The sequence below is a fragment of the Bombina bombina genome, chromosome 1 (assembly GCF_027579735.1).
Source record: "Bombina bombina isolate aBomBom1 chromosome 1, aBomBom1.pri, whole genome shotgun sequence".
In the NCBI taxonomy this organism is placed as follows: domain Eukaryota; kingdom Metazoa; phylum Chordata; class Amphibia; order Anura; family Bombinatoridae; genus Bombina; species Bombina bombina.
Genome location: NC_069499.1, coordinates 1,336,739,970 through 1,336,756,485, shown reverse-complemented (window position 1 = coordinate 1,336,756,485; position 16,516 = coordinate 1,336,739,970). Strand labels below are relative to the sequence as shown.

General features: G+C 38.2%; 1 protein-coding gene across 1 annotated transcript in view; it reads left to right on the top strand.

Annotated features, from left to right (window-relative positions):
* The window catches only part of VAC14 (VAC14 component of PIKFYVE complex), a 371,973-nt gene that overhangs the window by 12,696 nt on the left and 342,761 nt on the right, over positions 1-16,516 (top strand). The window contains exons 7-8 of the mRNA XM_053702343.1: positions 8,354-8,460; positions 14,568-14,702. Of these exons, the coding sequence (XP_053558318.1) occupies positions 8,354-8,460; positions 14,568-14,702 (242 nt within the window). The remainder of the gene's footprint in view (positions 1-8,353; positions 8,461-14,567; positions 14,703-16,516) is intronic.

Below are 16,516 nucleotides of genomic sequence, written 5' to 3'. Positions count from 1 at the left end.
GATTTACAAGGAGGGAAAAAAGTACACCTATCTGAACAGTGTCTGGGAGGCTGTGGTTGCTGCTGCACGCAATGTTGATGGTGAACAGATCAAAACACTGACAGAATCCATGGATGGCAGGCTTTTGAGTGTCCTTGCAAAGAAAGGTGGCTATATTGGTCACTGATTTGTTTTTGTTTTGTTTTTGAATGTCAGAAATGTATATTTGTGAATGTTGAGATGTTATATTGGTTTCACTGGTAAAAATAAATAATTGAAATGGGTATATATATTTGTTTTTTGTTAAGTTGCCTAATAATTATGCACAGTAATAGTCACCTGCACACACAGATATCCCCCTAAAATAGCTAAAACTAAAAACAAACTAAAAACTACTTCCAAAAATATTCAGCTTTGATATTAATGAGTTTTTTGGGTTCATTGAGAACATGGTTGTTCAATAATAAAATTAATCCTCAAAAATACAACTTGCCTTATAATTCTGCACTCCCTGTGTGTGTGTGTATGTATGTATGTATGTATATATATATATATATATATATATATATATATATATATATATATATATATATATATATATATATATATATATATATATATATATAGTTGAGGGTCCCAGACCGTGGCGCTCATAGAATGGAGGAAACAGAAAACAATTTATGGTGCAGTATGAATATACTAATAATAATATAGTGCAAAAAGTAAGAATGATGCTCAGCTTTTTAGACCTCTAACATGCGAGGTATGTGAGGAGCGTTGGGGGGAATTGATCCCTGTCTGAGTTAAAGATGTTTATCTCTTGGTGACCAGTTGGAGTATGGTACTTTCTGGAGTACGGTACTTCTTTCTTCTCCTCTGTGGAGTATGGTATCTTTAACATTCAGTGGAGAATTTCGTCTGTGTGCTGTAGGTTAAAACCGTTTTATGAATATACTGTGATCTCTTAAAGAAACACTGATGTGCTTCTCCTCTCTAGAGTATGGTAGTATCCTTAGATAATTGATAACACTCAGATGCGAGTGAATGATTAAAAAGGTTTCCTTTATTAAAACACAAACCGTTGTCTGTGCTTATAAGTTAAAAGTCTCAAAAACAATGTTGAATAATTCTCAAGAGACTGAGAATAACTTCTTTCAACAAAAAAGGATGAGTGAAATGAATACCTCTTGAAACAAATGGTGAAAGTCACAATATAAGTCAGTGGTTTGGCTGTAAATTCTGTTTGCTCAATGTTGATGAAAAAAGTGAAATAAATGTTGGTGGGAAAATACCTATAGGTGTTCTCTGAACCTCTGGGTGGTTTTTGTCCCATTAATGTATTCCTCTTTGAAGGATGGCGCCGGATTCACAGACCTGTATCTGACAGGCTTGTAGAGATGCGCTCTGGAACGTTGCATTCTCGCCAGACCGGAAGTGACGTCACAAGTGGGCGTGCCCTTACGCGTTTCGTGAACCTGCTGTTCACTTTGTCAGAGGGTATGCCCACAGGCCTTACTGTTACGCTTTTATAGCGTTTTGAAACGGTGTAATTTAATTATGTATTGCTGCAGTGTTAATGGCAATTTGTTGATTGATTTTGTACCTGATATAATAATTACTCATTCCTGGATTAACAAGTTGGAAAATACTCATTATGAAGATATAGAGATCTGTCAAAGAAAAGTTTGAAATGGAACCATTGTTTGCTTATTTAAAAGCCTGTTGCTCCTACTTTACCTATGTATTTGCATATGTACATTTTCATGTGAATCTCATTTATTTTTGAGGTAAAAAATAAGGGACTCCTGTGTCCCTATGGGGGGCTATCATTTGCATTGATGCTCAGCTAGATGTACTTGCTGGCTAATGATAAACATATTAAGGAATATATATTCTCAATTTTGTGTTTGCCTGCCACAGTGTGTAATGGAATACTTGTTATGTTGGCTTATTTAAAAGCCTTTTACTCTTTATTTACCTGTGTGTTTATATGTTCATTTTCATGGGAAACTTATTTGTCTCTGAAAGGAAAAATAAGGGACTCCTTTGTCCCTATAGGGGGCTTTATTTGTATTGCTGCTCAGCTAGAAGTGCTTGCTGTGATTTAGTTTAGGCAGGGCCGGCTCAAGAAATTGTGCTGCCTGCGTCCCAGAATGCAATGATGCCCCCCAGTAGTAACATTACTGATTAGCATATCAATCAACTAGCCAGGCCTCTGTCCTTACTAAGCCTGCCTACCTACCATGCAACCAATGCTTATGCACAATTGTGCAATAAGTGGGAAGGAAGTTAGGGCAGAGGTGCACTTGTCCCACCTTTAATGTCACCCCTTACCGATTTTGTGTCTTTGTACATAATGGTCTCGGTCTGATAGTGACTGACTAAGTCACGGAAGTGCTGCCCCTTGTCAAGTGTTGCCTGGGTCCCTTGGACCCACTTGGTCCCATGGTTGAGCCGGCTCTGAGTTTAGGAGTGGTTTTCTAGATGTTACTATCTTTTGTGAAGACAATAATATTCACACTAAGAACTACACCATAAAAACTAACGGTTATCTTCATGCTGCCAGTTATCACCATCCCAACTGGATAAATAATATACCTTATGGGCAGTTCCAAAGAGTAAAACGGAACTGCAGTAAAGATGAAGATTTTGAAATTGCAGCAGAATCTCTTAAAGTTAATATCAAGAACAAACAATATCCAGAGACTATAGTCAGAAAAGCATATGACAAGGTATAAAACACAGATAGAAAGCGTCTTTTAAAAACCATAGACAGCGAGTCTAAGAGTAAGAAACAAGACACAACACCAGATTCATTACCACTTACACAAATGGTGCCAAACAAATAGAAAAGATTCTAAAAAACATTGGGGAATCCTACAAAAAGATCCAGTATTGGTAAATATCCTTACTGAACCCCCTAAAGTCACTGATAGAAAAAATAAGTGCATTAAAAACATTCTTGCACCAACAACACTAAAAAGAACTAAGAACAAAGAAAAAACTCCTCCAATTAAAGATTTCTTCAAATGCAGCAGAAAAAAAACTGTATATGCTGCAGTCGTACTAACAAAACCAAAGAAAAAAAGCAAATGGATTATAAATAATGACAAGGAAAAAGTACCCATAGAAGGCTTTTTAAACTGTGTCCAGAATTTGTAGTGTACAGGTATACCTCACTTTACAGCGCCTCACTTTACAGCGCTTCACTTTACAGCGCTTCACTAATACAGCGCTTTGTGGAGCTGAATTTCAACCTCCAAAGATTTTGAAACAGTGCTGTAATCGTGAGATTGCGAGAAAAGGGACTGTCACCATTTTGTTATGCGCAGTTCACTCTGTTTACAGCATTACAGTGCAATCTGTGTCTCAGTGGTATAGTCTGACAAATTTTACTACAGTCATTGTCACTATTTTACAGGTACAGTATTTATTGAATACTGTGCTGTGCTAGTGTTAAACTAAATGCAGCACTATTGCACTCCTAATATTTGTTAGTTCAAACATGTTTTTAAACACACTGGCAAGTGAAAAGATAGCTAAAACTGCCTTGTTTCACTTTAAGGCGGTTTTCACTTTACAGCGGGGCTCCGGTCCCTAACCCGCTGTATGAGCGGGGTATACCTGTATCTGTTGGAATGCTCTTGTCATAAAATTTACATAGGGCGTACCAAAAAAGTCTGAAAGACGCACACTGGAACACATCAACAATATAAAAGAAGCAGATTCTGAATATGGCATTGGAAGACATTTTGAACAATTCCACAACAAAAACAGTGATCAATTTACTATAAAAGCAATTGAACAAATACCAGAATCAAAAGGTAAAGAGAGGTTCCATTTCAAACTTTTCTTTGACAGATCTCTATATCTTCATAATGAGTAATTTCCAACTTGTTAATCCAGGAACGAGTAATTATTATATCAGGTACAAAATCAATCAACAAATTGCCATTAACACTACAGCAATACATAATTCAATTACACCGTTTCAAAACGCTATAAAAGCGTAACAGTAAGGCTTGTGGGTATACCCTCTGACGAAGTGAACAACAGGTTCACAAAACGCGTAAGAGCACAGCCACTTGTGACGTCACTTCCGGTCCGGCGAGACCGCAGCGTTCCAGAGCGCATCTCTGCAAGCTTGTCAGATACAGGTCTGTGAATCCAGCGCCATCCTTCAAAGTGGAATACCTTAAAGGGACAAAAACCACCCAGTGGTTCAGAGAACACCTATAGGTATTTTCCACCAACATTAATTTCACTTTTTTCATCAACATTGTGCAAACAGAATTTACAGCCAAACCACTGACTTATATTGTGTCTTTCACCGTTTGTTTCAAGAGGTATTCATTTCACTCATCCTTCTTTGTTGAAAGAAGTTATTCTCAGTCTCTGTCTGAGAATTATTCAACATTGTTTTTGAGACTTTTAACTTATAAGCACAGACAACGGTTTGTGTTTTTAATAAAGGAAACTTTTTTAATAATTCACTCGCATCTGAGTTTTATCAATTATCTAAGGATACTACCATACTCTAGAGAGGAGAAGCACATCAGTGTTTCTTTAAGAGATCACAGTATACTCCCAAAACTGATTTAACCTACAGCACACAGACAAAATTCTCCACTGAATGTTAAAGATAACATACTCCACAGAGGAGAAGAATATCCCAAAGGCACTAAAAGAAAGAAGTACCGTACTTCAACTGGTCACCAAGAGATAAACATCTTTAACTCAGACAGGGATCAATTCCCTTCAATGCTCCTCACATACCTCACATGTTTGAGGTCTAAAAAGTTGAGCATCATTCTTACTTTTTGCACTATATTATTAATTAGTATATTCATACTGCACCATAAATTGTTTTCTGTTTCCTCCATTCTATGAGCGCCACAGTCTGGGACCCTCAACTCTCACCTTTTACAATTTATTCCATTTATTTTATTAAATAACTATTTGCAAAATACACAGCGCAAGCCAAAACACCCTATCCATTACATACACACACACACACACACACACACACACACACACACACACACACACACACATATACATACACACACACATATACACACATATACATACATATACATACATACACACACACACACACACACATACACATATACATACACACACACATACACACACACATATACATACACACACACACACACACACACACACACACACACACACACACACACACACACACACACACACACACACACACACACACACACATATATATATATATATATATATATATATATATATATATATATATATATATATAAATAAATAATATAGAGAGATTCAAGTGGCATACATTACTGTCACTTTAAAGAAAGGGATTACTGCACATTTGCTATCCGCTATGTGGATCTTTCAGCTATTTAAACAGCCAGTAGGAGGAGTTTCCGGACATCCGAAATATACCGTATATGAGGAGTTTGGATCGGACATATCCTAACTGGTATGTGTACACAGAACTGTGTTTATGGGACTTTGCTGCATCAGTATTTTGCCACTGAAAGTAAGCGACATAGAAGCTATTTACAAGCTCTGCACCTGACAGGCATGACGGCCTATGAGACGGAGGCCTTTTGTAATCAAACCAACCAGATGAGAGGTGTGTAACACCACAAATCCTTCTACCTCTGACGTCATATCAAAGAATCGGCATGTCTGAAGATTGAAGCTGAATGGCGGTTTGTTTAAACGCTGCCGCAAAACATAGAGGTATACCTCTGGATTGTTGGCTTGCAAGCCCTCCTTATCCTCTGGGGACTGTGGGAGTAACTCTGACCTTATGGGCTAGATTTATTAAAGCTGAGATGGACAGGGGCGCGTATACCCGCCCCTGTACGCCTCAGCTCGCCTGTGGCGGAGAGAAATTACCCGCAGGTATTCGCCATTGCACACAAGTGCAATTTTGCGCTCGCGTGCAATCCCGCCCCCTGCCCGAGCACAGCCAATCAAGCGCGGTCAGGAGCTGTCAATCTCCTCGGTCTGACTAGACCGAGGAGATTGAATTTCGCCACCTTAGAGGTGGCGAAGAGGTTAGGGAAGCGGCGGTCTGGTGACCGCTGCTTGATACAATTACGGCGAGCAAGTTCTTATGAAGCCGTAGGGCTTTAATAAATCTATCCCTATGTGTAGCCAGCTGGTTACGGTCATCGCTTAGAGGACTTTATTGTGCTGTATTGTTTATGCTTATCTGTAAAGGATACATTTCTTGCTTTATTTAGGTTTTAGAAATTGTGTTAGTTGTTGTATGTTTTGTTGTTGGTTTGTTCAGGGATACTGAACATTTCCAGTCGATGATATATCTTCATAATAAATTGTAACTTAATAAATGACATTTCATTAAGAAATCTGTGTGCAGTAATCCCTTTCTTTAAATTGACAGTAATGTATGCCACTTGAATCTCTCTATATTATTTTATATACCATTTTTCTAAAGGGTTGCACCAGGCTATTTTCAAAGTAGTATTAACTCCTCCCTCTTATCCATATAAATATCTTCCCATATATATACATAGATAGATATAGAGAGAGAAAAAATAAGCACTCACTGGTCTTTAGATAACAGTGTCAATCAAAAATCTTTATTGCATTACAGCAATATATCTGAAGACCAGTGAGTGCTTATTTTTTTACACACTCTGCTTTTTCCAAGAGCACCCTGGCAGCTATGGACTGATATTGGGAGTGCATACACACCATTTGCTATTTGTATGTGTATATATACAGTATGTATGTATGTGTGTGTGTGTGTGTGTGTGTGTGTATATATATATATAGATAGAGAGAGAGAGAGAGACAATAAAATATATCTTTGTGCCAAATTTCTTTTTTTTGCTGCAAGTTCAGCTAATCGTTTCCAAAGCTGAGAGATAGGGAAAGGGGCCCTTTGTCAAAACTTAACTCCAAAAATATTCTTGACTTTAGACTTACAGCATTTCTGCCCAAAAAACTGCCACATTTCAAAGCAATTCTTTCTCAAAATCCACTTGAAAACCAAAATGTAACGAACAGTTTAGTGAACGTAAACTATAGCTGCATTACTGCACAGTTATAACCTATAAATAACATCTGTAGTGTATATTACAATCTCAGGATATTAGCTGTCTCTTTAAGAATAGTCGCCTGGTGCAATGCTCAACGACCGTGCTCCAGTCCAGATTTTGTATTATTGTCAATGTCCTCCCGATTCCATTAGCTTGCGTCCTCTACACCCCTTTTATTACAAAAACTTGACAGGATCGCTTGGGTTATTGAAGAAATACAAATATGGTAGGATTTTTTTTTTTTTAAATGGATAAGAAACCCAAGCATTTTCTTTTGTAGTTCAGACAGAACATACAATATTACAAAAATAACCCAATTTTCTTCTATTATCAAATTTGCTTAGTTCTCATAGTATTCTTTGTTGAAGAGATACCTAGGTAGTTATCTGGAGCACTACCTGGCAGGAAATAGTGCTGCCATCTAGTGCTCTTCCAAATGTTCTCATTCTTGCAATACTGCTGCCATCTTTCGCTCCAGACACATGCACTCTTCTGAGCTTACATCCCTGCTTTTCAACAAAAGATACCAAGAGAACAAAGACAATGTGCTAATAGAAGTAAGTTAGAAAGTTGTTTTAAAATAGTATGAATTGTACCTGAATCAGGAAAGGAACATTTTGTGTTTCATGTCCCTTTAAATTGTCAGGTTTTGAAATTCTACCCAATGAGAAGTCTTCTAGTTTTGGGTAGCAGTCTCGTATGTCTGATTTCCATGGTATCCCTTAAAATCCCTTCTTCCCCTGCTCTCTCTATGTATTTAATGACTTTCACTTCATCATATAGGATAAGCCTTGTTCTCCCATATCTATGACATTTTAATATCGGTTGCGAATTCTATTTGGCCCCAGTCTGGCAGGAGTGCGGTGCACGTCAGAACCATGCAATAGCCAGGTTATTTTATGGTTAACATTCCCAGAATAAGAACTCTGAGTGACTTAGAATCTATTCTAGGGATATATCGGTGTCTTTTTCCCCCAAGTACAGAGTTTATGCCTGTGTTATTTTTACTGAAAAGGGCATGTGTGGCTCTTAAATAGTCTATGTGTTCCAAATTGTAAAGGGATACCCAAGTATCACTGTAGGATAAAGTAATATAACATCATTGTTTTGCTAGAAATTATTATAGTTATTGAGATTAATGATTCTAAGTGAAACTTCCTGTGCTTATTTCACAACCAACTGGAAAATCATGTGTACTGAAAGGTAAAAAATATCTCCTGCAGGGCATAAAGAATGCAATATTGGTCCAGTGAGGGAATATTTCTAGTGTATTACAACTGTGTGTTATTTGACAGGTGTGAAGTTTCACTCGGAGAGTTCCTGAAGGAGATCAAGAAGTTACCAGCCAGTGTTAAGTTTGCTGAAATGGCCAATATTCTAGTGATCCACTGCCAGTCATCCGGTGAGTGTTACCATTATTTGCTCTATAAGAACACTGGAAAATAAATACGTTGGTCTAGGCTCACACTTACCTGACCGTAACTTCAGACATTCTGTATGTGCCAATTATTGGAATGATGTTTTTATATAGTTTATGGTTTTAGGGTTTTCATGGCTCTGCCGTTATGATAATCTACAGATATATAACTCCTGTGAGCTTGTAAATTCCATTGCATGTTGCTGTGTTTATTTATACAATCTTAAAGGGACATTAAACCCAAAAATCATTATTTCATGATTCAGATAGAGAATACAATTTTTAAAAAAGTTTCCAATTTACTTCTATTATCAAATTTATTTAATTCTCGTGTTATTCTTTGTTGAAGAGATACCTATGCAGGTAGTGTGCAAAGTTGTTTTTTATTTATTGTTGTTGATTGATTCACCTGTGCTCTAGTTTAGATATCCTCAAAATGCGGCCTGTTAGGGGGAGGCCTGAGGACAGGTTTGAAAACCAGTGAGTTAGAGCATACGATTTTAAACAAATTTCTAATTTACTTCTATTTTCACGCTTTAAGCGTGCACATTTCTGGAGCACTATACGGCAGCAGTTTTGCAAGAATGTTATCCGTTTGAATTAGCACTAGAGGGCAGCACTATTTCCTGCCATGTAGTGCTCCAGATGCCTACCTAGGTATCTCTTCAACCCAGAATATAATGGGAACAAAGCAAATTTGATAAAATAAGTCAATTGGAAACTTTTTTAAAAAATTGTATTTTCTACCTGAATCACAAAATAAAATGTCTGGGTTTAATATCCTTTTTAACCCCTTAACGACCGAGGACGTGCAGGGTACGTCCTCAAAAAAAAAAAAAAGGCAGTTAACGCCTGAGAACGTACCCTGCACGTCCTCGGTGTGGAAAGCAGCTGGAAGCGATCCCGCTCGCTTCCAGCTGCTTTCCGGTTATTGCAGTGATGCCTCGATATGGAGGCATCCTGCAATAACCTTTTTAAGCCATCCGGTGCAGAGAGAGCCACTCTGTGGCCCTCTCTACACCGGAGATCGGTGGCTCAATGCGTTGGTGGGTGGGAGCCGGACCGGGAGGCGGGTGGCGGCCATCGATGGCCTTGGTGATGTGCAGGGGGGGCGGGATCGTGGGCGGGGATGGCCGGGGGCGCGCACGGACGCCCGCACGAGAGGGCGGGGGCGGGCGCGGGGAGGGAGCGGGTGGGAACCGCTACGCTACAGAAAAGGCATTAATAAAAAATGTTAATCAAAAGTTAAAAAATGGCTAAAACGTTTAAAAAAAAAAACGATCAGCAAGGTGGTGGGGGTTTGTCTGTGTGGGGGGGAAGCTACACTACAGAAAAAAACCAAACAAACAAAAATAAAGCACTTTTTTTTGCAAACTGGGTACTGGCAGACAGCTGCCAGTACCCAAGATGGCCCCCAATGAGGCAGAGGGGAGGGTTAGAGAGCGGTTTTGGGGGGGATCAGGGAGGTTGGGGGCTAAGGGGGGATCCTACACAGTAGCATATGTAAATATGCTAAAAAAATTTTTTTTTAATTTTTAAAAACCCTTTTATTTTAGTACTGGCAGACTTTCTGCCAGTACTTAAGATGGTGGGGACAATTGTGGGGTGGGGGAGGGAAGGGAGCTGTTTGGGAGGGATCAGGGGGTGGGATGTGTCAGGTGGGAGGCTGATCTCTACACTAAAGCTAAAATTAACCCTGCAAGCTACCTACAAACTCCCTAATTAACCCCTTCACTGCTAGCCATAATACACGTGTGAGGCGCAGCAGGATTTAGCGGCCTTCTAATTACCAGAAAGCAACGCCAAAGTCATATATGTCTGCTATTTCTGAACAAAGGGGATCCCAGACAAGTATTTACAACCATTTGTGCCATAATTGCACAAGCTGTTTGTAAATTATTTCAGTGAGAAACCGAAATTTTTTAAAAATTTTACTTTTTTTTTCAATTTGATCGCATTTGGCGGTGAAATGGTGGCATGAATTATACCAAAATGTGCCTAGATCAATACTTGGGGTTGTCTACTACACTAAAGCTAAAATTAACCCTACAAGCTCCCTAAAAGCTCCCTAATTAACCCCTTAACTGCTGGGCATAATACACTTGTGGTGCGCAGTGGCATTTAGCGGCCTTCTAATTACCAAAAAGCAATGCCAAAGCCATATATGTCTGCTATTTCAGAACAAAGGGGATCCCAGAGAAGAATTTACAACCATTTATGCCATAATTGCACAAGTTGTTTGTAAATAATTTCAGTGAGAAACCGAAAGTTTGTGAAAAAGTGAACGATTTTTTGTATTTGATCGCATTTGGCGGTGAATGGTGGCATGAAATATACCAAAATTGGCCTAGATCAATACTTTGGGATGTCTACTAAAAAAAAATATATACATGTCAAGGGATATTCAGGGATTCCTGAAAGATATTAGTGTTCTAATGTAACTAGCGATAATTTTGGAAAAAAGTGGTTTGGAAATAGCAAAGTGCTACTTGTATTTATGGCCCTATAACTTGCAAAAAAAGCAAAGAACATGTAAACATTGGGTATTTCTAAACTCAGGACAAAATTTAGAAACTATTTAGCATGGGTGTTTTTTGGTGGTTGTAGATATGTAACAGATTTTGGGGGTCAAAGTTAGAAAAAGTGTGTTTTTTTTTTCAATTTTTCCTCATATTTTATAATTTTTTTTTATAGTAAATTATAAGATATGATGAAAATAATGGTATCTTTAGAAAGTCCATTTAGTGGCGAGAAAAACGGTATATAATATGTGTGGGTACAGTAAATGAGTAAGAGGAAAATTACAGCTAAACACAAACACCGCAAAAATGTAAAAATAGCCTTGGTCCCAAACGGACAGAAAATGGAAAAGTGCTGTGGTCATTAAGGGGTTAAGCAAAAGCTGCAAAAAATGTAGTGTTGTAAAAGAACTTTGATTTAGAATATTCATTAGTCACAACATAGCTTGGGGGAAATCCTATTTTAAAACTTCCTGCAAAAATGTGGGATTATTATTATTATTATTATTATTATTATTATTATTATTATTATTTATAATTCTGTTCCCTCTGTACCTTCTCCTCTGGTACCTTTTTGTTTTGTAACCCAGTCTTTCTGTTAGGGGAGAGGATTGCAGCACACTATTTAACTGATAGTCACAAGCTAATCCCCTGTTATAATGCTCCTAAAATGTGACTCTAAAGCAGAACTAGAAGAGTTAGAGTTGATAGGATTCAAGCTGTGATTTTGCTATTTCCAACTGACACATTTCTTGACCACCTCTCAAGAAAACACCAAATTGAGGAGACCCCTCACTATGTTTGAAACCCTATGTCATTCTATTCAGTCCCTAGAGGTAAACTTTCTCTTAGTTATAAATGTAATTTTAGAGCACCAAACCTGTTATCTCCCTTCATATAACCAGGCATGTGAGGGGAATGGGCGTTCAACTGCCAGATAAAGAGTGGAGGTTAATTCTTAATGTTGCCTCTACCTGTCCGAGCATATTAGAAACCAATACAAAACTATTGACCAGAAGGTATCTAACCCCACATAGACTGGCCAAAATCTCCCCCCACACTACAGCGACATGTTGGCGGGGGTGCTCTGATGGTGGTCTTGCTCATCTATTGTGTATTACTGTGGAGATGGATTAGTATTATGTCCTTTCCAACTTCCTTCTATTATCAAATTTGCTTTGTTGTTTTGGTATCCTTTGTTGAAAAGCATACCTAGGTAGGCTCAGGAACATTCATGCACTGCTGGGAGCTAGCTGCTGATTGGCGAGTGCACATGTCATTGGCTCACTGTATGCGTTTAGCTAACTCTCAGTAGTTCATTGAGCTCCTTCAACAAAGGATGCCAAGAGAATGAAGCAAATGTCATAATTGAAGTAAATTAGAAAGTTGATTAAAATTATATGTTCAGTCTGAATCATGAATAAAAAAAATGGGTTTTATATCCCTTTGAGTAAAGTATTTAGCAACACAGAGCTTACACTGTTGAAAAAAAAATATTCAAATTCTTTTATCAAATGTACTGATTTCTCTTGGTCTTAAAACATTGCTCCTTACTATGACAATATACTGAGGTAAGCTCAGGGGTATTCAGGTGGCTTGAGCACATTATGTATAACATTGTGGCAAACACTGCTGCCATATAGTGTTCAAGTCACCCTCAGTTTGCTGCCTAACAAGATAAATAGGTCCGTTTGATAAACAAAGTCAATTAGAAAGCAGAGAATCATCTGTATAACAAGGCTCCAACCATAAGGCTCAGTGAGCTGGGACAGAGAAACCTGAAACCTACGCTCCCATTTTGATAACCTAAAGGCAAGAATTTGAAATAAAGGAATTAGCCAATTGAAAGCCTTTATCCTATCCAGGATCTTATTCAGGGGAGTTTCTGACTTAATAGTATCAGACAACGCATAAAATCAAAATGCCGCCACACTAATGACGGTATTAAAGTGCACAGGTGGATGCCATTGTAAGCCCTGGTGTACACCCCCCCCCTTTTTTTTTCTTTAAAAAATTACATTTTCCTGATTTGGATGGAGAATGTATGTAGTGGGTAAAGCGCGGCTATCACCCGTAAGGGTCTCAAGGCGCTGCTCAATTTTAACGACCTCGGAAGGATGAAAGGCTGAGATGCATCCTTTAGATCCACAGTCTTCATAAATTGAACCTCCTGGATCAATGGAACGATGATACAATTAGTTTCCATCCTGAAAGACGGAACTCTAAGAAACTTGTATAGACTCTTGAGGTCTAAGATAAGTCTGAAGGCTCCCTTCCTTTTGGGAACTACAAAAAGATTCAAATAAAAACCCTGCTCCTGGTCCTGTATTGGAACAGGACAAATTACTCCCATGGAAGAGAGGTCTCCTACACAATGTAAGAACGCCTCTCTCTTTTTTTTTTTTTTTTTATCTCATCGTGTCTAAAAAGAAACAAATTTATCAGGTAAGCATACATTTTCTTTTATCAGTGATCGTACGCTTGTTGAATGCGTAAATATTTTAGAATACGAAATTTAATTACGTGCAGTAAATAAGGTAGTATTTGTGTTTTATTTTATTAAAATCAGTGGGGGCTTTTTTATTACTGACGCATGCTTTGAGGGTTCTATAACGTCCCAGCAACTAAAGGCATTCTTTAAAGAAACACTTTTCCGGATTTGGGCCACATTGGATCATGGTACTTGGAGTTTCAGAGAGATTGCACTCCATTTGTTGGCATCGGGGAGACTCCCTGAACTTTATGGAGAGTTGGGATGTCTGAATAAATAATACAAATTCTGGACAGAGACCTGCTCTGCCTCTGGGTGGGATGTGGATGAGCAACCACTCTTTTTTTCTCTCATCTCTTCCTAAGTGTATCTTATATTTTCCTCCCTACCCTGTTTCCTTCTTATATTTAGCCCTCTTACTTGGTTTGCTAAGTCTTGATCTTATCCCTGTTGCTGTCAATATGGAACATAGAAGGGATATGAAACCTAAAGTTTAAACCACTTCCTAATTTATTTTTATCATCTACCTAGATATCTCTTTTTCAACACAGAATATCATGGGAATTAAGCAAATTTAATAGAAGTAAATTGGAACCATTTTTAAAATGTTATGCTCTGTCTGAAGCACAAGTTTTGGGTTTTATATCCCTTTAAGCGTAATCCTGAAAGTTACAACTAGCAGTTAGTCTTGGAATCTCTAGTGCTATCCAGCTATTTGCCTACAGGAACATTAGAAATGTCTTTAGTAGTCACAGAAAGGCCTATGTCCCAAGCTACATTTACTTGCCCATGCTAGCGTTTCCCCCTGACAAGAATTGGACTCATACTGGTCTGTACATTAGTCAAAACTGATTGTTTTAGCGATCTTAGTGGTTGACCAGTCGTTCTATTTGTTATTCTTCCGTAGGTACGTTGTGTTGAGTCATGTGTCTGCTACCATTTATTATATTATGTACCATGTTTGTGTTTTTTTATTAATAAAGTTAAAAAAAGAATAGAGACCTGACTAATTATGAATGAAATGGCACTGGATGCTGTTGAAGTACTCTGCTTCGTTTCATGATTGTTTTCTTTTCTTACAGATGACTTGATTCAACTGACTGCAATGTCCTGGATGAGGGAGTTTCTGCAGCTTGCTGGTCGCGTGATGCTTCCGTATTCTTCTGGCATCCTGACCGCTGTTCTGCCCTGTCTTTCCTATGATGATCGCAAAAAGAGTATCCTTTGCACTTGTTCAGCAGTTTTCCTTTGTCCGAAGAGCTTCCCTTGGCTACAAGTGTAACGTGTAGCACGGTTTGGTCAGTATGTAAAAGTGACATAGACGACGTTTAATACAATCGTGCATATGAAAGACCAACAGACAAACATGATGAAATATTTTTGCATGAAAAAGGTTAGATCTAATAAGTAAAAGCCTTGCTATCTGTTGCTCATGGACCGAGGAACAATTCTGACAAAAAAATGTTGGTTTATTCATCACAGAAATATCCTTTTTTTAAATACATTATGAAATCCTGTATTAGTCAGCCAAAGGCATTGGGGCAGTGTTTGAGTATCGTGGTATATCCTGTTTGCTTGCGTCATTGCTGCCTGATCCCTTTTAGAGTGCAGCAGTTGTGTCTTTTCCGCCTCTAACAAATGTTGCCCCCATGTAGTTCTCCAGAAGCTGCACACTACAAGCAGGGGAGTGAGAAGCCACGTGAGCAGCTGGGCCTTCAGGACCAGGGGTCTGATTTGGCATGTGGCTGACACAGGGGACAAGGGGGCTAGGGTCAGATCTGAGGTCTGATGTGACATTCGTTAAAGCCTATAATGTATTTGTCTAACAGGTCACTAACGTCAGAATTACAGCTTCATGATTCAGATAGAACATGCAGTTTTAATCGACTTTCTGATTTACTTCCAATATCAAATTGTGCACAATCTCTTTATTTGCTTTGTATAACTTTATAAAGCACCAGCTGCTACTTAGCATGTGCAGGAGTTCCCAGTGTACACACATGAGTCTGTAATTAGCCGATGGCTGTCACATGATACAGGGGGCAGCAAATTAAATGAAGTTTTGAAATCTGTTAGAATTCTATTGCTCATTTCAAATTCATACATGATATTGCATTGTCTTGTTATTATGCACTTGTTAATTATGCAAATCGACTGTATTTAAAGGGCCTTTATTTCCGGCAAGGAACAAAGGATTAGTAGGTCATTACTGCAGTAATCCAATAGACCATGTCATTTTTTCATTAAAATAAGATTAAAGGGACATTAAACATCTCTTGCTTTTATGTAAAATGTTGTAATATGTCACGTGCTTTCTAAAGAGGCCAAAAAGCAAAGCCTGTAACCTAGGTTTTTAAAGTACTGCAAATTGCTTAAATCTATTTGATTTGCTGCATTTGCGGGTTGCAGAACTTGCTTTTTGGCCTCCCAGGTAGCATACAACAAGAGCAATTAGTATAAAAAAAGAGGTGCTTTAAAATCTGTTTAAGAAATGTGCTGAGGGCCTGTAAAATCCTCTACTGAGACGCCAAGCCTAGAAAATGTGCTATTGTGCATTAGCTTGCAACAGCCTGATTGGACTTAGGCTTATTCTAGTACCAATAAGAAAAAGTATGTTGCACTATAAACGATTCTGTTAGCATTTTCTACAACCAGTCCTTAAAGGGACAGTAAAGTCATAATTAGACATTCATGATTTAGACAGAGCATAAAATTTGAAACAACTTTCCAATTTATTTAATTTGCTTCCTTCTTTTGTTATCCTTTGCTGAAAGTTTTACCTAGGAAAGCTCAGGTGCAGCAAATAACCTAGGTTCTAGCTGCTGATTAGTGGCTGCAAATAAATACAGATCGCCATTGGCTCACCCATGTGCCCAGTTAGAAACCAGTAGTGCATTGCTGCTCCTTCAACAAAGCATACTAAGAGAATGAAGCAAATTTGATAATAGACGTAAACTGGAAAGTTGTTTAAAATTGTATGTTCTACCAAAATCATGAAAGAGAACATTTTTGGGTTTCATGATCCTTTAAG